General features: G+C 37.0%; 1 protein-coding gene across 3 annotated transcripts in view; it reads right to left on the bottom strand.

Moving 5' to 3' along the window:
- TMTC2 (transmembrane O-mannosyltransferase targeting cadherins 2) overlaps window positions 1-27,123 on the bottom strand; it is a 234,865-nt gene that overhangs the window by 39,797 nt on the left and 167,945 nt on the right. For all 3 annotated transcript variants that reach the window (XM_038155053.1, XM_038155051.1, XM_038155052.1), the window contains 2 exons: window positions 17,974-18,095; window positions 4,400-4,481 (listed from right to left, as the gene is read on the bottom strand). In XM_038155053.1, coding sequence (XP_038010981.1) covers window positions 4,400-4,481; window positions 17,974-18,095 — 204 coding nt within the window. The remainder of the gene's footprint in view (window positions 1-4,399; window positions 4,482-17,973; window positions 18,096-27,123) is intronic.

Raw genomic sequence — 27,123 nt, 5'->3', positions numbered from 1 at the left:
CCTACTCCTTCTTTGTCTCTTTGCTTTATTCCCCACTCCATTTTCCTCATTTGGAGAAAGGCCTCTATACGCACGTTAAGAGGCATACTGGCAAAACCTATTTTCAGCAGACAAGTAAAATGAACTCTACTTTAGTGGGTTTTGGGGGGTTTGTTTGGTTTGGGTTTTTTTTTTGGATTGTATTTTTTGTGGGGTTTTTTTGTTTGTTTTGTTCCTGTTTGTTCGGTGGTGTTTTTTATTATTATTATTATTTTATTTTTGTTTTTAAACAGCAAATTATAAATAAAATAAGACTTCTGGAGATAAACTCTTTACACAACAAATATCACTATCGATTTATGGTGTTTTTCATTTAAGGAAAAGCTAGTACAGAAAGCTTCAATAATTTCAAACTCCTCAATTACCCTGCATCCTACTTACTAAAGAATTTATTTTGGTGGTTTTTTTTTTTTTAAGAAAAGATGAGCACATAAGTATGTCAGTGTTTGAAATGCACCTCATCTCTGTGCACTGACAGATTTTATACATAATCTTTCTTCAGCTTCTCCTGAGATAGGCTAAGTGCAGACAGAAACAGAGACCTTTACCTCCTTTGTCATACACCCAAATACTATATCCAAAACTGCACAGTCTCTGAGCCTTAAGGGCACTTGTCTGACCTGACTGAACATCCCTATGTTGGGCACATTTGTTGACAAATTTGATGTACTGATTCTTCAGATGCCATTATGTTCTTAAAATATTTAGAAGACAGTTCCTTTTAACTTGTTTAGTTCATAGGTACCTCTTTGTGGTTTGTCAGACAGACACTTAGACTCATCCCTTTCATTTCATCGAAGCAAGCAGCTCAATCAATAGTCCATGGAGACCACTTCAATTATGTCATAAATCTGTTGATGACCAACATTACCAAGATCTTGTGGGATTCAAAATGGCCTACTTGAGTTAAATGTTCAAAGCAGAGTGGGATGCATGACTGCCAATATCTTGAGTAAATGTGGGTATAACAGTTTGAAGAAAAGTTTCCCAGAGGAAAAAAATGGAAATTCAAAAATAAATAAACGTTAAGTTCAACCTCTTTTAGTCAAAAGTGTTCATGTTAGGCAGTCTTTAGAAAATGTGTATTTAAAAAAAAGTGTATAAAAATATTCAATTAAAAGCTTCAAACCTTAAAGAAGCACACAAACTCAGTATCCAATAAAATTCCTCCAGTTTTCTCATTCAAAAACATGTATATTGTTGGGGGGGGGGGGGAGAGTCTTGTTGCTTCTTCACTCTTTCCTCTCTCACTCTTTATTCTTCCTGATTCATGAGAATTTTCTCTCTTCCATCTGTGAGGTGTAGCATACTGTGCACCTGAGCAGCTTGTAGCAGATCATTCATCAACCCTCACGTATTTGTAAGATGTAATGGTTTTGCACCAAGTTCAGATAACTGAACATGAGCGGTAGAAAGGAAAGAAGGGCAAAATAAAGGTGGTTAGGTGAGCAGCAGCCTGCATTTCCATCTTAGAGGGGACTGCCATCCTCTCTGGTCACTAGAGTAAAAGCCACTTCCCTTTGTGTCCAATGAAGTGGCATCATGTCAGCAGTCTACAGGGATTTATAAATCTTCAGCTTTTCCACTGTTTCTCCCTTCAGACATCTTCAAGCATAATGAGTCTGGGAAACACTGCTTAAAACTTAAATCCCCTTAAACCCAAAGTCAGCCAAGTACCTATAGAAAACTAATTATAATGCCAGCTTGAGCAGAGAAACATGCTGTGGTGGTATCTTTCAAGGAGAAACCATGAAACTGTTCCACTCCCTCCAAATTTTCATGTGATTAAATAAGCTGCCTCCTGCACCAAGTCATACCTAAAAATAGCTTTGGCTTATGGCTTGAATTAAAGCACACTATAATGCAAAAGTAAGCTTCTTAGAAGATAACAGCATATTGACAGTTTTTCTTATAGCTCCAAGAAAAGTCCAGAAGGTTAGAAGTCAATAAGAACATCTGCACAACCTGGAAGCACAAATTTTAAGTATGCAATCTATGTGCAATTGGAAGAAAATCTTCAGTCCATTTATTCCTGCTACTCCATCAACACCCTGTCATGTCCCAGCTGACCATTCTTTTCATTTGGCTGCTTTGTGAGGTATGTGTTTTTTTAGGACTGATGACAACTACTTTATTCTCTCATCTAACATCTTCATGCTGAGAAAAAAAAAGTAATCTCTAAGATTTAAATGCAAAATACGGACTTATTTCCCGAGGATGTAGAATGTACCTGTGACAAGGTGCTGGAACAAATTAATGAGACGGAGAGGTAAAGCTTGAAGAGTTCACTAGAGATTCCAATGGATTATTTGGAATGCCCCTAGTAACACACAGTACATAGCCCTCATTATTCCAGAAATAGGAGGAAAAGAGAAGAGAAATAAAGCAAGGAAAAAAAGAAAGAAAAAGCAAGGATAATTTAGTTTAAATTTTATCAAGTTCTGTGCCCAAAGCGACAAGGATTTGAGATCAGCTGTACAACACAGACAGAAAAGCCAAGCAGAAGTAGACCATATCTTTCTCATACCTGCTTTGATATAAATGTAGACTAACATCACTGAACCGGTGAGGTGATCAGAAGTCATACTATGAAAAGATTTCACATGCATTCAGAAGAGCTCCCTGGGTATAATGCTCCAAGACCTAGTGACTGTTAAAGAGAACCTTCTTGTGTCTATTGCCCTTCAGCATCCATTTCACTATGCTGTGATTCCAAACACTGACTGAATTTTGCCCTTTACTCCTAATCTGCTGAGTAGAACCTCACTTATGGCGATTATCACCTCTGCACCATGACAGAACCCACTTTTTGAACCTGAGACACAATAAAGGAAAAGTTTTCAAATGTTCTTAGGGAAAAATCTTAATTAGGAAATAACACACCACGTTAATATTGTAATCTGGTAATGAAGAAGTCAATATATCAGACATGAATGATGATTTGAATAGTAATACTTTCAGTTTATAGGATACCTGAAAATGAGACAGAGGGAATACTGCAGGAAAGGACAAGCAAGTTGATGAGTAACGAGTGAAAACAAAAGAATTCTAGACTTATAATAAAATACACTAAATTCTAACATCATGTGCTGAGAGGGACTGTTGAGACCAGCCATTGAATTTGTATGCAAAGATTTCCTAATAACTGAGGTCAGATTTCTTAGTAACAAAGGCTGGAAGGGGCTTGAGTAGGATTTCAAGAAACCATCAGCAGTAACTTTTACTCATTGTCTTGAGATATATATGATACTCACATCCAATTGAAATAATGGGGTTTATATGCACAAATATCTCTATCGTCTTTACTTGACAGGCATAAAGAGAAGACAAGGCTTTGAACTGCAATGTTTCATAATGCAAAATAATGCAGCACTGGGCTGCATTAATTGAAATACAATGACATGTTCTAAGTCCAAAGGTTGATTCTAGGAATCTAACATACAGAACTTCATACTGCATAGGACCAAACAGATACAACATATGCACAATTCAGACAAAGATATCACAGAGTAAAAACATGATTATTATGTGAGATTGATTTTCCCTCTTACTCACTCATTTTTATTTATTTTACCAGTAAGAAACAGAAGAGAAATGAAAATAATATACAAAGATATATATATATATATATAGTGTGCTTTGTAGTTTCCTACCTTCTTCCTAAACTAAGATGAAAATTACTGCTTTCTATGTTCCAATTGGCACAACATAGCTTGCATTTTAAGATTTGTCCATTATCAGCTTTAAAATATAGTAAGAATTAGTCCATAAAGATAAATAATTTTGGTTCGCTGAGACTAAACACATCTGGAAGTGTATTTTGCACATCTAGCAAAAACAATCTGAAGTTACAAAGATACCCTCAAATTAACTGTGTGCTTTATGCAACATGCATGGCTTAAAAGGAAACATAGAGCCAGCCATTTCAAGCCAAGAAGGTGGTGGGAAAGAGGTAGATGTAAGGCCTGTAAGACACTTCAATATTTGGAACTCACTCACACTGAAGTAAAATTCCTGGTTGCCCACCCACCAACAATCAGTGAAGTCAGGCCAAAACTGTTAACAATAATATTCCAGGCCATGAAACTTTGGCATATGGCAATAGTCACCTTTGTTCTTTCCCAGAGAGGCAGCAATACCGAAATTCCTCTCATAGGAGGAAAGCTATGTAAAATATGAAAATCTTCACCCCTCTCTCTACAATGATGGAAAAATAGTAATGAAGTAATATATGGTAGAATAGTTTCTTTCCTTTTAAAGAAGATATTTTGCCAGTAGAACTTTACAAATCTCTAATCACTTGGAGAGATTACCAGCAAGCCTGGAATACGTGTTGAAATCCTACCTATCTGAAACATACCATAATGCATGTAGCAGTTTCCTTTGGTAGGATCCAGCTGAATAGCCTTCATGAAGTACTTCTCTGCCTCACTCTTGCGTCCCTAAAAAAAAAAAAAAAAAAAAAAAAAAAAAAAAAAAAAAAAAAAGAGGGGGTGAAATTATTTTAACAGTGTGTCACCCTGAAGCAATCTTGTACAGTTAAAATTTCCAAATTCCAGGCACTGCAGAAAAACAACTACTATTATCACTAGACTTTAACCTAAATAAATACAAATGTTTAAGTGCTGCACTAAGTTCTGTGGGCAGCTACTTTATGGTGCAGATCTCCAGACTGAGAAAGAAATGTATCCAACATCATTAATGTCCATGAGGAAAAGAAGTGGTAGAGACATATTGCAAAAAGTATTTGTAAAGGGCTTTGGGGTGAACATCAGCTCTATGCTACTTTTCTGGACAAGCATTGCACTTACCCAAGCTAAAATCAGAGAGACACTAGGACAGAGCTTTAGTCACGCCCTTAAAAAAAAAAGTCAGTAGGGGGTGGGGGAGGGAAAGCATGTTATGGTTCCATGAAATCACAGAATCCTAGAAGTTCTCATGTCGGAAAGGACCCAAAAATATCATTCACTCCCACTCCCTGCTCCTCACAGGACTACCTAAAACCATGTGACCAAGTGCTTTCCAGATACTTCCATTCTGAATGTCCCCTGATGAAGCTCCATTTCTTTTCCTTGTATCCTAAATAACACTATATACACAGCCAAAGGTAAAGTTACCACAAATGAAAGTACATAAATAGAAAATATTTTAGGGTTTAATGTGGATAGTAAAAAAAAAAAAAAAAATCTGATTTTAATGTGGGAAGTCAGATTTTACCAGAAATCAATTCTGAAAACCATAAAACAGCTGTAATAGAAATGGTAATTTTTAAAGACAATGGTAAAAGGTATGACAATTGGTCAGGGAAAAAAAAAACCCAAAACCAACCAAACTGGGCCTAAAAGAACTGAAGGTAAAAAGAATAGACATTTTCTGAGACAGGGATTTCCTTATAACTAGAATCACCAAATCACTATAGTTCCATTATGGTATAGAAGTGCTAGAGTAGATCTATTAGTAGTCATTATTCTTGAAAAAACAGTGATATTGGATTAGTCTAGTCTGATACTCACACATAAATCACAATCACATATTCACTAAGACACCTGTGACCTGTTTATCCCTATCCCCACAAAATTCGCTGCTGTGGTTTGTGCTATAAAATAGGCAGCCTGCAGAATAAAGAACAGTTAAGCTTAACCCCTGTGGAAGAAAGGCATTGTGGTCTGCACCTCTCAAGTTGCCTTGAGTGTGATTTCACAGATACAGCCATATAGGCTTTCTCAAGTTTTGTGGTCTGGAAACAGACATGGCACATATCCTGCACTATCCCACAAGTTAACATAGGAATAATAATGAGGTCTGTTCATGATTACAGCTGCTTTAGATTCTCAGTATTTCCCTCAGGGGTCTTAGAGACAATAAAATAGTGAAGGAAGTTGTGCAGCACACCAAGAATTATATGAAGACCAGGTTCCACCAAAACCAACACAGAGGTCACATTTCAAGAGAGCATCCTGGCAGAGATATGAACAGGCTTACCATTTACAGGATTCTAGTTTCACAGAATGAATGTTCACTGGGGGTAAGAGTTCAGCCTTATTATTTAGTGAACTTTCTTTGGTAAACCCATATTCCTTAAAGCCAAATACACATGGCACAAGGCTCCTATCAACCAAATGGTGCAATTACATGATAGAGTACACTATCTTATATTGCAGTGGCTCATCCTGCTTTACAAAAAAAAAAAAAAAAAACCCCACAAAGAACAAAACAACAAACCCACAAACAAAAAGCCCAAAAAAAAAAAAAAACCAAACATATGACACATAACCCAGACTGATTTTTCCTCTTTTACTAGTACAGCAAAGATATATATATATGTATGTATGTATATATATATATAACACATTTTTTAAAATAGCATTTAACTAGAGTTAAGAACATAAAATGACGAAAAAAATCATCATTTAAAGCAACTGGCAGGGTGAGGTGATAATCAAACACTCAATTTTGCACATTTAAGTCTAAGGTTGGCAATTGTGGTCTGGCAAAAGTTACAATGGCTTATCTGAGTCTAGCATTGAGGCTTCAAAATGAGAGGCACTAAGCATATGTATCATTAATACTGACAGAATGAACATCTACAGATTTTGCATAATTGCCTTTTTTAACAGATCAACATAATTAGTTTTAGCCGGTTGCACTCTGTGTCTATTTCTAGAACATCAAAGCACAGTTCATTGAATACAGTCACAAAATTGTAGCTTCTACCTACAGAACTAGAAGGCCACAAACATTTGTCAAACTTGATTAATTTTTATTTACTGGAATCACCAAAAATACTTGAATGCTCTACTCTTTTTGGCACTTTCCAAATGGCATACTGCACTCAAGTTCAGGCTAGTCAGGAGACCTACAATACACAATGATGACAGGTGCCAGTATACATAACATCAAAAGAACTGTGCTATTTACAGGCTCAAATGGTCATTTCACAGATAAAGGGGAGAAAAAGCTTTCATTATATCAATGAAGACATAAAGCTATTGGATTAAAAACAATCAGCAAATGCTCCATTTGTTCACATTGGCTATAATTTTAATTTATCCACATTTGTCAAAAATTATTTTAAAAAAAATCAATAAAAGTGTTTTCTTTCAGACTGGAATTGCGAGAAACCTTGCATCACACCAGCTAAAATGTCCTCTTTAATGCAGTCTACTGCTTAAATATCAATACCTCAGCATAGATTTATTATACATTACTTTTTTGTCAAAATATGTAAAATACAACCACTTGACAGAATCAGGCTATTTCACAATTAAAACTTAGTATTTATCAGCTTTTTTCAATGCTCCAATATACATCTTAACTACCCAACAGAATGCAGACACTGTGTAGTTTACTTGACAGTAATCCTGTCACTGTCCCTTTCCCACTGTATGTTCTCAGTGTTAAATAAAACAGATGGTGTAAGGGAATAAAATTATAACTTTTGAAGAAAATCCAAATAATTGTTTAAACAGCTGAAAAATACTGATTTGGGGCAGGAAGGCATTTGTTGTGCATGCTCACTGTTACATATCTTGACCCATACAAAGGCAGGAATTGAGAGCCACTGGTAACCTCCCAATTTCTAGCAGCAGGGTTTGCAGTCATATATGCATAATTACATGCTCTGGCAATTTTACGAAGTAAAAAACCTCTAAGTTCACAATGGCATGATAGCAGATTTATTTGAAGGATAAAGACGTTATTAATAAATTTTAATGAATATACTTGACAGCCCTGAGGATTAATAATGGGATACAAAATACCTTTCTCCTCTTGGTTGCCATTTTATGTTCAGACCAAGTCAGTAGCTAATGAAAAGGTGCTCTATGACAGCTACCGGTCTGCTCTGGAGAAATGAGTGGGTGGTCCCAGCCCAAGCCCTGATGGAGATCCTCTGCACAGACACATGGGAATATTTAAGGCTTTTCAGAGACTAACAGTGCAGAGTCTAACAAAACAGAATCATAATCAATGCCAATCTCCTTGTTGAAGAAAAGGACTTGAACATGATGAAGACACTTTAATAATTGATTTGGAACACTAGCTGATATTTGCCTTACTGGATCTGGACCTAAAGCATATAATGAGGATAAGCTTCCTGGAGTTTTCCATTAATAAAGAAAACAGAAGTCCCCCTCTCCCCTGTCTCATGCCCAAATATAGATGAATTGCCCCTGCTTACTATCTTCCAGCAATACCAACAAATTAAAAAATGAAAAAAAAATTAAATTGCAGCTAAGTAATACAGGGCTCTTATAACCTAACACATAAGTTGTCCTGGCTTTCAGAAATACCTCACTCTCCACAAATCAGGCAGACTCTAAATCAGAATGGCTGAGTGCCTGCAGTTTTGGAAGACAAATTTTTAATTGTTTAAGTATGATTTCAGGAGCTTGACTTTTATTCCAGTTCTTTGCAGTTGACTGCAAGAGGTTTTTTATTTTGTTGGTTGCTTCTTCCCTAGAGACCAGAACAATATATCTGTGCTTGCTAATATGGTCAGACATAGAGCTTATCTAGGCTTTCATACAAATAAAATATAAATGACTGTTATGATCACCAGAACAACTGAAAGAAAGCCAGCTAAGGGCAGTTTATTCATTAGTAGAAGACTGTATTTATCCTTAAACTATTAAAAAGCTGAGGACAGAACTAGCATTTCAATATCCAACCCAATTTTTTTTCTCCTCACTTTTCTCGTTAACTGTGCCAAATTCATGTTGAGGCAGCTGTTGTACTGCAGGCTGCTGGAGGCCCAGGGACCCTGCAATGGTAGTAAAACTGGGAAAGACTAATACAGCTCTGAGCAGCTCTGAATAACCCTCCTGTGGAAACTATGATGACACAGTGGCAATCAGTAAGGTGGTTCAACAAATTAGGTGGTCTCTGCAATTTGAACCAACTTTATATGACATAAATATCCATCATTCTTCAAAACTTAGGAGAGTTTCACCAGTAGGACACAGACTTCATTCTTCAATATAGCTTTACCAACTTTAACTGGTAATAATGTGATTGCATAAAGAACTTAATTTATGCCACAAAGGCAGTTGACTGTCACTCTCCACATCTGGTTGTTTGGTTGGTTGGTTTTTTTGGCAAGCATTCACATTTTTAATAAAACAGATTGAATTATGAAAATATTTATTAATAGAAGTTTGATTAAAATGTGTACACTGAATAGAGAAAAACAAGTATTATGTTACATGTTTTTTTTCTTCCTCTCTAGAACATTTTAAAGTCACAGACTGTTCAGTGATAGTAAAAAAGTTTGAACTGAACCAGTGACTTCCTTTCCATGTTTCTTTAAGTTATTGCAGACCTGCATATCCTGTTTCATAACCAGTTCCTTTTGCCTCACAAAAGTTGTACGGCAAAACACAACTTAAATGGTGTGATACTGAGTAAATGAGTAATACATTCTTCGAAAGTTTTTACTTAGCTGGACTAATGAAACAGGATCTATAGAGCTGCACCTTACAATGATGTCATTGGCATAGGCAAGCCCTCCACCCCAGGTCTAAATATTAGTAGTTCAAAAACAACTTTAATATTTTGCATTTAGTAGCTAAAGGGATTCTTCGTTTTTCCTTCATTTTGCTGTTATTTCTAGAACTCTTCCCTCTTCACTCTGAATTACAATACAAATATCTTGTACCATAATTTGTATGTGAAATGCTAGACCAACTGGGATTATTAACATCAAAGGTCTAAAATTTATCTCAGTTTCTATCCTTCCTGTGCATTAAGGAGACAAATCCTGCCTTTTCATCTCATCTTTATTAAAATAAAATAATAACAACCAAATATGGCAGAGAAGTCATCTCAGTGTTTGGGAGCATGAACTGGACTACTCTGGAGGAAATTACACTATAAATCTTTATCTACTAATTCATATTAATTCACCATTTATTAAATTTTATAATAAATGTGGAGCAACTTTCTCCAGTTGTTGTCCAGTGTGACACATTCATGTAAGCTGGTCACTGAGGTCATGACTAACATTCTCCTTCTCAGTCATTTCACTGGACCAGGGCCCTCACAAGCACAATCCAGTACATTGCACACTGCTTGCAAAACCCAGTACATAACCTAACTGCTTTTGGAAATAAGCCTTGGTAGAATCAATAACGTCCACTCTCTTTTAGTTTCATCTTCTATTTCCACCTTAAGTGGCTCACTTCCATCCTAATATATAGCATTAGCTCTCCTTCAAACCCATGCAGATTTTTGTTGAGTAAAAATCCATCTACTAGCTTCACTGAGATACTACTGAAGTCAGTGTGGTTTTTCTATGAGTCAAGGTTAATTGAGAGAACAGTAACATGAACTGTGCTCTTGAGTATGCATCTGCAGTGATAATTAAAGGCATGATAACCAGAGGGTTGAGGTTGAAGCAGTGCCCATTGACTTCGGCAGGAATCTACTGGACCTGAAGCATTTTTGAATGTGACACGACTGCATATGAACTGACACACAGATCTAGAAATTAAAGCTCAGCTCAAAACTTTACTGGCTTGGGACATGATTGAGACACTATTAAGCTGATATTTTCTTCAGGTATTATGAACTAAATTAATCAGTAATATATCAAAGCTATTTGACATCCATTTTCTTGGTTTATGTGTCTCCTATCACCAAAATCATTCTTGTTCTATTAAAGTATTCAAAACTATAGAAAAGAAATGTACGTGTAAAATTTTTTTCCCGTTGGAGGACTTTTTATTCAGTTTTTCTGTTGTGGTGGGGTTTTTGTAACTTGAAGTCTAGAAGGAATTTACCTCATTACATCACTGTTGGAACCAAGAAATATTGTGTAAAGTCTTAAGTAAACTTTTAAAGAAAGAATTTCATTCTATACCTTGTGATTTATTTACCGTCTAGATCCCTATCGAAATTTTCACTTCAGTCATTAAGCTTTGACCATTTTGTATCAAAAATGTGTAATGAAATGTGAAGTAAATTTCCAGGTTAGTCCCCTTTCTTTTCTATTTAGTCTTAAACCACATTTTATATTTTCTGATAAAGAAATGTGTTAATATCTACTCATATTTCACTGGCAAGTCAGTAGAATATAAATTCAGTATTTTCACATGCTGTTTTCACTGAGTTCTATGAAGTTCTTCTAAGCTGAATTTGGCCTATTTTTCCACAATTACTGAAAAAATTACTATGTACTGAGTAACTACAGCAGCTTTATTCAACCATGTAATAAGACAAAACAGATCTCTCTTTCGGTGGGTTAGAAGTAGATGATTTTTAAGGTTGCTTCCAAACCCAAAGCAGACTGTGATTTTTTTCATGAAAGCAGTTCATTCTGTGTCAGTGATGTTCTCTGTAACAAGCTTTAAATTTATGTTGAGTAAAGTGAGAAGTTTAGGGCTCCCTCTTTCCTGTCTACAGGAAGTTAGAAACTCGATACCAAAGATGAGGTCCCTGAAGGAGGTTAGTGAGGGGTTATGTGCCTAAATACCTGTTCTGCAGTCATTTATGAACTACACAGATATGGTATATTTAAATGAAAATATTCTGTTTTACAATTAATCTATTACAGCTGGCATGCAGCCTAACACATGTCCTAAGGGGACTGGAAAGTATATCTATGGATGCAATACTTCTGGCATGCAGCCAGCCTCTGAAGAAATACAAGCTCAATAGATGTCAGCTATTGAAATTTCTGTAGTTTGGAAATCCTGTCATTCAGACTGGACGTGTTAAAGCTCCAGATACACCAGATAACCAAACCTTTTTAAAAAGGGCTCACACGTCTGAAGTCAGTAAATCTGATTTTCCCCACTGAAAAGGGAAACCCCTTCCTTCTAGCTGCTACAAGTGAATTGCTTGTAAGCTGGAAACAAAAATGAAAACAACTCACATTTTGCAAACTTAGAAATAAATACAAACTGTGCACGTATCAATTTTAACCCTCAAGAGATTTCAAGTGTCAAGAAAACTCATAGTGTCTATGCCAGGCTCCAAAGACAAACTGAATACAAGACAGAAAAACAGTAGTGGCTGTTACTTGGCTTAACTTGATTTCTCAGGCAAGGCATTCTCATGGATTCAATGCCATTTTTATATTGCCATGCTGTGACTTTAACTGAATTATCCAATTTTCATTTAAAAAAAACATCTTCCTAGAAGCAGTACTAATAGCCAAGGGATATAGTTTCCCAAAAAAACCTTAGAGCTTTGCTGATCTAATTAAAATAACCAGTTCAGAAAATGCCTTTTCACTAATTAAAAATTTCTCTATGTGTAGGCATTTATTGGCCCCCTAAGTATTACTGAAAATATTTTTATTTGCTTTAAAGGAGTGGATCACTAAAAGAAGAAACTGTTCTCGAAGATCATGACTAGATTTAACAGAGCATTTCAATTGCTATGTCTTAAAGACAGTCACAATTCTTTTGACATCATGACTGTTCTCCCTCATTCCTGCTTTCTTCCCATTTGTGTAAATCTAGAGAGACAGAAAAAAAATTAGCAATGAACCAGTGACATGAAAGATGACAATATGACAGGTTTTTCCAACAGAAATTCAAATTTCCTTTCTGTGCTGAAACACCTGCAGCGAGTAATTACAGGAATTGTAAATGTTGAATTAGTCTATTCATCTACACCATTCTCCTTTCCCCCTGCTGTCCCATTTTTTCTGGTTTTCCTATCTTCCATTTATTTCTACGCTTTTATTTATTTATATTTATTTTGAGATGACAGTCAAGAACTACACCAATTACTGAATACAGTAGGGTATTTGATAGCAACACTCTGAGTAATTTCACAACTAACCAAAAATGGCAGGGTATCTCACTGGCCTTCTGTTTGTCAGCATAAGCATAAGCAACAATCAACTGCAGGAAAAATACAGTCACTCACTGAGGAGCAAAAACTTAAGAAAAGTACTAAACTTCAATGTTGATACTTGAATGTCACAATTCTCTTACTTTTATATTAATCCACAACACTGCCTGTCTCTATTATGTCTATTACTGCCTCTTCCCAGTCAATCCCCATTTGAAAAAAACATTGTAAATAAAATATTTTATATTACAGGGAATCTTCTAGGATGATTATTGCTGAATTTAATAGATGGAGCTCCAGCAGCACAATTTTACAAGGCAAAGTAAATTTTTCTTACAGCATTTTGGGTAATTTTCCAAGCCAGTAAAAAATAGGAGATTAACAGCACTGTGTGGAGCCATGTAAAATGCAAGAAAACACTGTGCAGTTTCTTCCAGAGAAATATAGCAAAGCCTGTGATTCCTAGATGTGACACACTAAATGTTACAATATGAGGCTGACCCTAAATATTTTAGCAAATAGAGCCACTACTGCAAACTATGCATTTGTGGGCTCAACTTCACTCAAAACAGACAAAATTTAAAAACATTTATTTGTAATTGAAATAAAGCTTCTCAGGCTAACATGCTACTGTGACAACCAGCCACTGACTGATGGCAGAAGCCAGACATTAGGAGAAAGGGTTTCTTAGTCTTCTCTTTAGGACTACTAAAGTGAGAGGAGGAAAAAAAAAATTAAAAGCCTTACTTGCAAATGATTTTTTTAGCAAGACAGCCAATGCCTTCTCTTCTAGAAGGTCTGCCCTTATAATGGAAAACAAATTACAATACATGCTCAAGGCATCACCTGGCACTGTCATTTTTGACAGACTCATTTTTATTATAAAGCTGAGAGCCTTGCAGTTTTAAAGTCTTTCAAAAAATTATGCTTTTCTTTCTAATGTAGAAATAAACTACCTAAGCAAGGGATGAGGCTCAGATGCTGTGGGGTACGAAGCTACCAGAAGATTGGCTATGTTAACTAACATGTCACATTGAAAAATAAATTCCTCTCTATTTAAGCAGCTTAACAAGTTACAGGTATGAAAAGCACATAACGCTAAAGCACTACAGTTACAAACACCTACATGTTGTTTCAAAAATATAAAAAAGGACAAACCTAAACCCCAGACAACTGGCTGTTTTCCAATTATTCTAGTAACTGAGCTACTAATCGTGATTTTCAACCACTAAATTATGCTGTCCTAACATATTTTCAAGAAAATTGTAGCTTAGTGAGCTATAATACTTAGATATAAACATATAACATGAACTAATATAGGAGCTAGCAAATTCTTGTAACTTATGATATTAGGTAACAAGACTGCAAATTCATTAGCTATTGCTCTGGAGCTCTTAAGCTGGTCTGTTTTTCCTGCATATTCAGCAGCATGCCCAAGTCCATTTGGGCATTACTTGTATCTTTTCCAGCCTAAATGATTCTTGGATTCTATGTGATGCTGCTTTCAGTAAGCATTAATACTGGCAACAGACTTGAGAAGGCAGAAAAGCTGAGGTTAAAATTAAGCCACTTCATTGGAATAAAAGGAAGTAAAACATAGCTCAATTTGTGAACTTTACAAGTCTGACTTTACTGCTAGGGGGTTTTATATTAGAATTGCCTTTGACTGGAATTTAGGAACTTGTCTGGAAATTACCTCCTCTCCTCTCTTATATCCCCAGTTTCACTGACAGAGAAATTTCCTATCTATATTAGCACCTACATCCACCCTTCCCTACATCAGCGATCTCACATTTCTCTCCAAGAAAAGAGACACAGAGAAGTGTTTTTAACAGTTTTGTCTCAGTACCTATATTCAGAAACAGGTTTGTAAAAAGTTCAAAAGTTTTATTCCAACAGAAGATGGCAAAGAAGCCTCTAACACATCTCTAACATCCAAAAGCTAACTGAAGCAGGCTTTTCTCTTTCCTAAATGTACAGGCTGTGAGAAAATTATCATTAACCCAGGTAGCAAAATGTAACAGGAGAATAAATCAGAGTGGTAGCTCAAGTTAGGATTGGGCTGAAATAACTATGCCAAAGGGAGCAGCTCTAATCTGAATCCCAAGGAAGTTTATGAAGAATTCCAGGAAGCATGTCAGTTACAGCAATTATGTATTTGCGATGGGAACTAATACAAGGACAGTTCAGTATGCCAGAAACTAGACAAAATTCATTTCGTGAATTACTGAGCAGACAGTAACCTGCAAAACTGATTAAGTGATCAAAATGGAGACAAAACCCACATATTTTACTGCCAAATCTCTTGATCCATTTTTGTGTTGAATATCTTTTCAGACCTGTAACTCAAAGAACTAATTGGAATTAATGCAAATTTTCAATAGATCAAAGATAAGGGAACTTTATTTTTCACTAATGAAGTAACCATCAGAAAAATATTGTGCCATCTGTAAATACTTTGTCATCATCACGTTCCTTGCTATATGTTTATGAAATCCTGAAAGTCAACAGGATATCAGCACCATCTTTCAGCTTATACTGCTGTCAATAGAAGGGACATCAACCCTATCTATACATATTGCCATGAATATGAGAAGCAACAGTAATAAAGACAAAAGTGTCAAGAGATAATAACAAACAAATGTGAGGAGAATGGACTACAATTACAGCACGGAACAAGTATAGGAAAGCAAGTGTGTGTTGAGAAAGGAAAGGTATTTTATTTCCTATCACAGTGCAGTGTTCAAAGCTGTATACAGTTCTCCTTGCTGAGACATGTTCTTCCGCAAACACAGCTCAGATGCTCAAGGCACAATCCACACCACACATATCTTCCACTTATATCCCCAGAAAAATGCAAACAGTTCAATTCTACTATTAGGACTCATGCAGATTTTTCATTGCTTCCTTCCAAAAGTCGGGATAATAAGAGCAGATTTTAATCCTATAGCTGGACTTTTATAATGAGGGGACAGAACTAAAAAAAAATAATAAAGTAGTGGCTCACAATGTTTGTACTCTTCTGGGATTTGGGGATTTTGTTATTTTGAAGAAAACTGTGAGACCTTGTTTCCCAGAATCACTGCAAGACTTTCCCTAACAGACATCATATTTCACACACTCAGCAGCCGAAAAAAATTAACCAGAGAACTACTGGGGTAGAGGGCTGTGTGTGCATAACAAAAAAACAAATAAAACAAAAAGGAATTTGGATTTTATTAGGAAAACTCTTTACTTCCTCTCCTGGCCAGGACAGGTTAATTTTTGCAGCAGCCAGGAGGGGGCATGGCCAGGACCCAGAGGTTATTCTATACCACCTCTCCATTCTGGAAAGGAGGAAAAGGGTGGCCTCTGGATCCAGGAGCATGGTGGCACATTTGAGTATTGCTGGGGGTTTCTCAGTTGTGAGCATTCCCATGTGAATTGTTCACCTCTCTTGAACACTTTGTTATTAATATTGTTGCTCTTACTATTTGTTTTATTATTTTATTACTGTTTGCAGTAAATTGTTCTTGTTTCAGCCCGTGATCTTTACCTTTTGTGCCTCCAATTCTCCTCTCCAGCCTGCTGCAGTGGGAGGGAGAGGGAATAGTGAGAGAGCAGCATGTGGTCTGGAGTCTTACAGTGGGAACACTAAATTGGGAAATACTATTCCTAAACCACAACACCTCCCCACAGCAATTCCAATAAATTAGCACTTTTGTGTCAAAGATCTCCTAAGAAGAAGCCAATAACACTGACTTTCTGCTATTATTCTTAGGTCCAATATACAAAGATATCAGTTAGAAAAGCAAGATGAATAAGGAAATCTTCCTGTACAACCTATTTGTAGTTCTATTCTAGAAGAAGGCAAACAGTGGGTGCATATATTTGTCACTATCCCAGCAATTTTAACATTAACTGGAAATTGACAAAAAAAAAAACCTTTCCAGGACATGGAACTGACAGGTAGTGGGGATATGACACTACCACTTTGACTTCCATTACAAGTTAAAACCTTCCCTTTCAGGCGACTTTTAATAAAACTCCGCATTTAATATTACATAGTAACACAGACCAATTTTTAAGTCTTTCAAACTATGTTGTCACCTGTTACTCAAACAGAAAACTTTTGTGTAATTCCTTCCCTTTTTCCAAATTCAGATACTTTTAGAACAGTAATGGATCTCCTGAAATTAATAATATTATTTTCCACAATAAAAGACATTTTTTGCTTGAGGACTGGACAGCACAATCAAGACCATAGAAAAAGCTTATCACCAGGTGAATAGCTGAGGAACATTCAGTGGAGGAATATTCAGACTGAGGTACAAGGACTCAAAAACCATACAGAGGTGTATCAGTAGAACACAGAAAGCAAATACGAACCCTCTAAGGTAAACAAGAAAAGCAAACATAGAATAGATAAAATGAAAGAAAAATGGGAATGAGAAATGAAAAACAAATGAAAGACAGTTTTAAAACAGAATTATTTGAGTTAATAAAATAGAAATCCATTTCATCTTCAAAATGTGCGAACATCAAGGAGGGACTGGCACTCTGCTATAACTATCATATGAGGTTAGTTTAGCAGGCGCCACAAGCACACTTGCAGTCAAAAGTTGTGTAAATTTTACAGAAATAAAGAAGTCCACCTCTTCTGATTTTTTAGAACTAGCTCTTAATAGTTGAGTAGCTCCTTTGACATGCTCAAAGAGATATTCCTAAAGAAGTGTAAATTCAAAGCATGAGATGTTATTCACAAAGTATAGGTGACACCCAGCCATAGGCTGCTCCAAGAGCCCTAAGTCAAACACTGAATGTCTTAATTAATTCCATTACGTGTCATCCAAAGAACTTATACTAAAGGCTTTATCAAGAGAACTCCTTACTGTACATTACAAAGTTCCTGCGCCATTACAACTAGTTTTTTTCCAGCACAGAGTTGGTACTACTCAAGAATAGATGCAGTGTCTCACTAAAAAAAACAAAAACAAAACAACGATGCTGTCAAAGTCCTTAATTAAAAGTACAAACTGAAACAGTGTGACAAACAAGGCAACAAGCAATTTTCAGGACAAAGCCTTCCCATCCCTTTACCTAACCTACTTAAAGGACCTGAGACCAGTCCTCAGGAGGTGCTGATAAACTCACCGTCAGAGCCAGCAGTTTTCCATAGGTGAGGTGGGCTGGGATGTGGTCGCTCTTGGATCGCAGCGATTCCACATACCAATGCTCTGCTTCAGGCAGCCGGCTCATTCTCATATAGGCTTCTCCTGCAGGGCCAAAAGAATGCCAGTGAGAATGCCACAAATTTCTCAAGCTTTCCGTAATTTGTTTATCTCATAATTTTCTATGTTTTAAATGTGCAGAGATCTAGAAAAATGTGATTTGAACACTTGCAACCATGCCCACATACACAAAAAGTCTTGGGGAAACTAGAGTGAGGAGATTAAGTTAAGGACTTATTAGGGCTGAAATAGCACAGCTGAGATGAAAACTATTAACAAAAGAAATGCCAGAGAGAGTACCACCTGCTAAGCTTTAGTCAGAAGTCTCAAAGTAACAGAAATCTTACCTCATCTACTTTAGAAAAGGTACTTCTTTTCCATCGCTCTACATTGCAAAGCATGGAATAGCAGGGAGAACATGGAAAATATTTGCATTTAATCATAATAACTCAAGAACCAAAAACTAGGGAAGTTTAAGAAAACAGTCAAATTATATTGATGAGAAGGGCAAGACATTAAAAAACCTAATCTCTGATTGTAGCTATATTAGGTCATCTGCCACAACTTGTTTAAATTAAAACATAGCATCCATTAGTTTAAAATTGCTAATCTTATGAAGTCACATACAAAATGACTGAAACTGGACATTTTTCAAGGTAAAACCCTTTACAATGAGAGGCTGAGGCAGGGAATGTTGAAGAACAATATATGAATGGGATGTTACATGTTTTTATATATACTGTCTATCAGTGTTAGACAGATAATTGTAGTCATGAAGTTTCTGAAAGAGTTTTGCATACACAGCAAGGAAGTCTCTTTCTTCAAGAAGCAAACAAATTTCTCAGAGGTTGGAAACAATCAATATGAAACAAGTATGTAGTGGTGAAGAATAACAGCTTTCAGATTAACACTCTGCACTTACACAGCTCTTTCACGAGGACTCTGGATATAAAAAGAGGATACTGGATATAAACGTGCTCTTGCCTTGGTCAATGACAGCCTGAAAATGCCACTTGAAGATTCAGAATTTCATCATCCCAGCAGCTGGTCCATTTCTAATAAATGACTAAGCATCTTCCAAAAACTATGAAGTCACAGGTTTTCAAATACTGTTCCTGGAGGATCAAGAGACTACACCTGACACAAGTAAAGATCAGCTAAGGCTGTCTCCAGGTGAGTCACAGCCTCCAGTTCCTGCATTACATGGAAATTAATAACTGTGAAGGTACCAAGGAGATGGAGAAACCTAAGTTCTTTAATCAAGATTGAAGCCAACTACCACACCTACAAAACCTGGAGAATAAGATTCTCAAAGAAGAAAAATAACTCATAGCATGGGAGCTACTTTTATTTATCTTGAATATTTACAGAGGCTATAGAAGATTTTCTTCATAAGAGAAAACTGGACAAGGTCAAGTCAGATTTTTTTTTATGTCTTTGTCACCAGAGGAGAAGGATCCCAGGCAAAATGTGGCATGTCAGTTTTGAGTTTCAGGAGTTAGAGCATGGTGCATGCAAAATAACCAAACTTCAGACCACGGATAAAATAAGCATGATGTAGAGACAGAAGTCATGCTAAGCCAAGGCTAAGGGAAACCAACATGATTGTTAAGAACAAACAGACTTTTTCAAACAAGCCTGCTGTATTTGGAGGCTTGCATCCCTGTTTGGAAAAAAGTCTACTTGGTCTAAATCAAAGATCTACACAGCATTTCGTACTCATGCACTGGTCTGGATATCTGAAGCAGAAGCACTTAAGTAATTCTGCTGCTGTTTAGGGCCAAAAAGACAGAACAATTCCCTGCAAAAAAGCACAAGCTAAATTTAAAAAAAAAAATCCAAACAGGTAAGAAACCCCAAAAGAACATGAACATCAAATTCAGTGATAGCAACATCACATGTGATCTTTTTACTATGTCAGCACTCACAAATAAGTGACACAACAATATACTTTTTCTGCACAAAACAAAGTCATTAAGTGTTGAAAGGATGGAAGAAGCCAGAAGTCAAGCTATATGCTCCCCTCAACTCCTCTCCCTAGCTGCATGCTTAAATGCAGCATGTTTAATTACTTGATGGCATTCTATTTCTCCCACAGGCCCCTTCTTCATTAGCATACAGGAAATGAGGAATCCATATTGTCCTGTTCTTCAAGTGGAAAATTCCACCCCAACCTGTTACAGCTCAGCAGAGTTTCAAGTAATTAACAACAAGATGCTTTAAGATAAAGTAAGCAGCCTTAAGTGATGGAGCTATTATCTGTGGGTAGCAAAGGCTGAACGCACTGCCAAATATCAAATGCATCCAGGGTTCTCATCTATTTTTCACTATTTTTCATGACGGATTCTGATATAAGAAGATATTAAAACCTTGGACTACTTGGAAATTCAGTTTTTAATAGGTTTTAAGAGCTCAACTACTTCACAAACTAAAATCTTAAAACTTTGAGGATATTTGGGGGGGGGGAGGGGAAACCTAGAAACAAAGCTACAATATGTCAGTCTAAATATCAAAGAAAGAAACTGTAAAGAACTGGAGAGAAAGACACTGTATTTCCCTGAACCTCACAGATGAAAATTGGAAGGAGCTGTTGACTTCCTGGAAGGCAGGAAGGTTATGCAGAGAGACCTCAACAAACCAGAGAGATGGGAGATCATCAACCATACGAAGCTGACAAAAGGCAAGTGCCAGATTCTTCACCTGGGATGAGACAGCCCTGGGCGTGCGGATAGATTGGGAATTAAAGGCTGGAAAGCAGTGCTGCATAAAGGGTCCTGGTCGATGGCAAGTTGAATATGAATCAGCCGTGCCCTGGCAGCCAGGACGGCCAGCCCTGTCCTGGGGACATCAGGCACAGCATCGCCAGCTGGGAAAGGGAGGGGATTGTCCTGCTCTACTCTGCGGGGCGGCCTCACCTCAAGTGCTGGGGGCAGTTTTGGACACCATGATATAAGAAATATCTTAAACTATTAGAGAGTGCCCCACAGAGGACAATGAAGATGGTGAAGGGCCTTGTGGGGAAGCCATATGAGGAGCATCAGAGGTCATCTGGACTGTTCAGCCTCATGGAGTTATGACCTCATTTGGAGGGCAAAAGGAGGGGCAGGCACTGATGTCTTCTCTGTGGTGACCAGTGACAGGACTTGAGGGAATGGCCTTAAGTTGTGTCAGAGGTGGTTTGGATTGGATATCAGGAAAAGGTTCTTTACCCAGGGGGTGGCTGGACACTGAACCAGGCTCCCCAGGGAAGTGGTCACAGCACCAACCCTGACAGAGTTCCAGAAGAGTCTGTAACTCCTGGAAGTCCTGAACTCCTGAGAGCCTGCTCTCAGGCACATGGTGTGACTTTTGGGGATAGTGCTGTGCAGGGCCAGGACTTAGACTTAATGATCCTTGTGGGTGTCTCCCAACTCAGCTGATCGTGTGATTTTGTGACTCTTTGCAGGTAATTCTCTATAGCTGAACATTTCTTTTTCTGATGAACCTGTATCAATAATTCCTATATTATAAGTAATTAGAACATAGATTACTATAGAAGGAAGCACTGTTAGGGGGTCTGTTATAAATGCCATCTTGTAAATGAAGAAAAGAAAAAGCTGAAATTTGACAACAGCTCCTACCACTAGAATAGAATAGAATTCTATGGTCTACCATAGAATAGAATTCTATGGTATGGAATGATCTTATAGATCATTCCATTCTTCACCAGAATAGAATCAAGCAACAGGTAACTGAACCATTAATTCAATCAAGTGAATTTATGCATTAGGCTGATGCAATTTAGTAATAGCTATGCCACCTTGAGATAATTTTCAATAAAAATGTCAGAGAAAACATGTATGGATTGATTTCTCTAATTCAGGATGCATTTGCATGTCTGAGGTTAAAATAAGAAATATAATATTTTCCATTTACAATCATGAATTCTTATAAACTTGCAACACAAATGATTTAGGCATTAGAAAGATAACAAGAGTGTCTATTGGCAGAAAATATGCAAACATGTAAGCAGATTTCTATATTTACTTTAACAATTACTTTTTTTGCAAAATCTTTAAAATTTCATGCTAAAAGTCTGAAAGATCACACACAGACACTTTATTAATAAAACAAGTCAGATCTGTAAAGTTCAACAGAGGTAACAACGACAGAGAAAGAAATTCATGGCAGTGAAAACCTTAAGCTATTCATGGTCAGTTATTTCCAGTCCCTAATCTGTATAAACACACAGACATGTGCAGCATTGCCTGCACAATGAGTGGTGGCAATAAATTCAGTAGACAACTGGAGTAAAATGGGACCAGTCAGTATTTCAAAACTGTTTCCAGCTTCACAGGGGTTAGTTCAGTTAATATTTTCTGAGTTTTATGATCCCATTTCTTGTCTTACTCTACTAGAAAGCTCATATATTATTAAATTGTAATTCACATTTCCTAATTTAGTGCAAGAAAAACAATAATATGCAACTGAAACACCATTTAAAGAAGTGCATACTAAGTTCATCAACATTTCTGTTAATACGTTCAAAGAAATCAGAAATGGGATACCTTTTAGCTACATTTTCACCACCAAAATTAAAATCCCTATACTCAAGTGGATTTTGTTTGCCACAAAGATAGACTACTTGCAAAACTACCATTCAACAATAGTATTTTCCCATATTTCCTCAGAGTCATTGGCATTTAAAAATAATACTTCAAAATAAAGTTAAACAAAATCCCACAAAACAATAAACTAGCCAAAGACTCACCACTAAAATCATGCCAGGATATTAATTATAATTAAATATATTTGATTAACATAGCCTTAACAATAATTAGCATATAATTTAAAAATAACTAAAACCCTGCAACAATCATAATAAAAATTAAATATTTACATTAAATAATAATGCTAATAAAAGATTAGCTTGCTAGCAGCCATTTTCCCTAAAGGCTTATATTTTACTTGATAATTAAATGGAATGTGTTTGTTAGAAAAATAAGTTTTAAAAAAGGACACAATATTTTCCCGTACCACATATTGTTAAAAAGCAAAATTAGGTAGCATTTACATGAATGTATGTTACATGGTTCTAGCTTAACATCTCATCTGTTGATTTCATGATTTTTCTGTTTCAGATGCAATTAGTTATACCAAGGCCATACCCTGATAGGGAGCATGCCAGATTTACTAATCAGGAAGGTCAATAGAACTGTGGATGTAAAAGCACTGTACTTCCAACGGACGTAAGGTACCCATACTTTCAGATTAAAAAGATATGTCCCTCCAGTGGTCCTCCTTTTAGGACCCCAAAAGAGATTGCCAAAAAGACAACTGAAAAATTATCTCCATAAAGGAGACAATGTAAGGTAAATCTGCCTTTCATCATCCTTATATATAGTAATTATCTGCCCCTCCAATTTCGGGGTAGTAAAACTTTAATATAGAAAACATAAAATTTGACATGGATAAGACGCCACATATCAAAACACGAAAGAAGATGGAGATGCTCTTTGATAATAAAAATCTCTAACATACACAGTCCATCAGGATTTAAATTAAATTTTTTCATAATTTTTTAAGTGGGAGTATAAAAAATTGGACAGTGATGGAGAGGTCCGCGTCCCTGTGTGTCACAATACACAAGGAGTTTGTGCCTTTGATAATGCAACCATGCAGCTTTCTTGTGCAAATCAAGGCTGCAGATGTGCTTACCATAAAAAAGCACCTCTCTAGATATACGACTTCCCTCTTTCTTCCCTTTGGTACCAGTGCATAAAATAACATAATAAATCTGGAAGCACAGTTTGATGTTATACTATACTGATGTGTAAGATCTACTGCAACAGATTAACAGTTTTGGTTATAAATATGCAGTGCATGCACATCTTCCCTGAAACAGCTGAAGCACGTGAACATAATGAGCATCAAGTTTCGCATAGACCAAGCATATTGTGGGTCAATTCTTTTTCCTTTTACAGAATATTCTCCTTGAAGATTTCAAGGAATGTATTGTATTTTATCAGGGTTTTTGATGGATGAGAGTCAATCCGCATTCACTTTGTCTGAACAAATTCTTTTAGGCCTCAATTAGCTGAAGCAAAGCCTTATCTGATTTAATTAGACAACTAAGCTACTTTTGAAGGAAAATACCTAAAGTAGAAAACAGATAGAAATGAAGGACAAAATAGTATCAGTTGCAGCATGGAACAGCATGGACATTGCACAGCTGTTTCCTGCTGTACAAAGGCTTCCAGTAAAAGAAGTATACTGACAAAAAGAGAGGCATGGAGCTCACACAAGATAAGTAATTTCATTTTCATACCAGTATAGGTTTCTTTAAAACTCTATTAATAGAAGCACTTTCCATTAGAATCATGCCTAACTGGGATCTCTGCAGTCCATTTTCAGTATTGGAATATATTTTTTGGTCCTTGCAAATGTTATGATTATACTTATTTTCCTATAAAACCCTGCCTGTTTAAAATAAAAAAGCACTTTATTCTTAGAATTACCTTTTTCAGACTACTACCTGAGAAAACTCAAGCATTTCACATTAAAATATCAATAGTCCAAAGAGGTAAACTAAGAAAATCCAGGAACCTGGGGGGAAAAAAAACCAAACATGCTCTCAAAGATTGAATCAATTACCATCTCCAGCAATCCACTGCTGTAACCTTCATACCCAGCTCGATTCCCTCGAAGCAAAGTCAAAAAGTTAGGAGACATTGCAATCAGATTTAAGATTCATACTCAGAATCATAGAATCACAGAATCATTTAGGTTGAGAAAGACATCAATCATCCAAGTCCAGTCTTTGACTGAACATTATGTCAACTAGATCACTGCACCAAATGTCACATCCAGTCACTTCTTGAACACTTCCAAGGATGGTGACTCCACCACTTCCCTGGGTGGCCCATTCCAATTCTTGACAACTTCTTCAGTGAATAAATTCTTCCTCATGTCCAGCCTCCCCTGGTACAGCTCGTTCTTGTTTCCTCTTTTTGTATTACTGGTTGCCTGGCAGAAGAGACACACCCCCAGCTGGCTACAACAGGTAGCTGAAGAGAGCAATAAGGTCTCTCCTGACTCTTCTCCAGGCTAAATATGCCCAGTTCCCTCAGCTGTTTCTTGTAGGACTTGGGCTCCAGACTGTTCATCAGCTCCACTGCCTTTCTCTGGACATTCTCTAGTACCTCAATGCCTTCCTTCTAGTGATGGGCCCAGAACGGGAGAGAGGATTCAAGGTGTGGCCTCACCAGTGCAGAGAACAGAGAGCCAATAACTTCCCTGGTCTGGCTGGCCACACTATTTCTGATGAAAGCCAGTATGCCTGGGCACACACTGGCCCATGTGCAGCTGTTGGTGACCAACAGCCCCGGGTCCCTTTTCTCAGGGCTGCTTTCCAGCCACTCTTCCGCCCTGCCTGGTTGTTGTGACCCAAGTACAGGACCCAGCAGTTCCCCTTACTGAATCTCACACAACTGGTCTTGACCCACCATCAATCCAGCCTGTTCAGGTCCCTCTGCAGAGCCTTACTGCTCTGCAGCAGATCAATACTCCCAACCCAACCTCGTGTCATCTGTGAACCCACTGAGGTTCCCCTCATCCGGATCATCAGTAAAGATAATAAACAGGACTGGCCCTAATACTGAGCCCTGAGAACATCAGCAGGGACTGGCTGCCAGCTGGATGCAGCACTTAGCTACTTAGCTTTGGACATCAGATATAAACTACCACAGTCTGCAAAGTCTCAGAGGGGGAAGGGCCAAAGTATCAGAATGAGGGTGGGAAGGGGGAGAGAAGGAAGCCCAGCATTTTATTCCCATCACCATTGGAGAGGACACCATTCCTCTTTCCATGGAATATGTAATAAAATGAACATATGGAAGAAAAAAATCCTTTTTCCATCCAAGCTAGTTTTTAAAGGAAAAAAAAAGACTTATAATGTACACTTAGTAAGAAATTACTAGTAAAACTTCATGAAATGCATAGGAAGCATGCTGATGACTAAAGCTTAGATAAGTGCAGGTACCATACTCTGCATAAGTTATGATGTGGGGCATGTATTTCACAGCTTAATCATCTTTGGATCTTATAAATTAAGTGTTGCACAGTAAAACTATACCAAAGGGTTTCCTGGAGTTCTAAATGCTATTTCAAAATAATTCAATAAGAAAGCATCTAATGGGAGCAAGGGGTAAATGGGACAGGAGCCTTAACAATATTAACAGGTTTGTAGAAACAGCCACATCCACCCAAAAGCATAATCAAGTGAAGTGATAGCTATGTTATAACCATCAACACAAAGTCTCTCTGCACGCTAAGCCTTTGTACTTATGATACAAAACTCTGCACCAGATGTAAAATCTGGCTCCCCTTTTCTGGACTGTACATTTGTGTATGATTTGTTTTCTGTCCATGTGCAACCCAGCAGATTCACAAGGAGAAATTTAAACTTTGTGCATCATGAACTGTATTCACTCCTGCAATGTTAGCTTTTTTATGACTTGCATTTCTCATTAAAATATTTGTAAGGCTTTGCCTGAAGTGCATTTGAAAATAGACATTGAGATGTTAGTTAGGAAGGGCAGAGGAAGCGCCACCAAGATATTTGTCTTTATGACACTATCTGGCCAATCTAAACCTGAACAATGCCACCCCACCATCTTTCTTGTTACTGTTTGGTATTAAAATAAAGCCCCCATGGTCCACTTCACACCACTTAACTGTCAGGAGTATGAATTACTGTAGCAGGTGGGCTAGTGTGGTTTTAAAAGCAATGTAATACAATCAACTGTACAATATCAGATTTCAAGAAACGCAAAAGACATCTAGAGCAGAGGCTGATCCTTAAGCAATCCTAATATTGGCATTAAAGTGTTCAAGATCCCACAGGGACTTTGACCTCAGGCTTTAATTGAAACTTTAAACAAAATATATTACCTATTTAATACAGCTGAGCTGGACTCCGGCCTTTGTAGTGCAAGTCGCCATGCCAAGCAAATTAATCTGTGTAACCTGAGCATGTACTTTTTAATTTACATCAAAGCAATATGGTATACAGAAAATAAATACCAAGCCAATC

Source organism: Motacilla alba, chromosome 1A (assembly GCF_015832195.1).
Source record: "Motacilla alba alba isolate MOTALB_02 chromosome 1A, Motacilla_alba_V1.0_pri, whole genome shotgun sequence".
In the NCBI taxonomy this organism is placed as follows: Eukaryota; Metazoa; Chordata; class Aves; order Passeriformes; family Motacillidae; genus Motacilla; species Motacilla alba.
The sequence above is the reverse complement of the archived record's forward strand: the minus strand, read 5'-3'. Positions and strand labels throughout refer to the sequence as shown.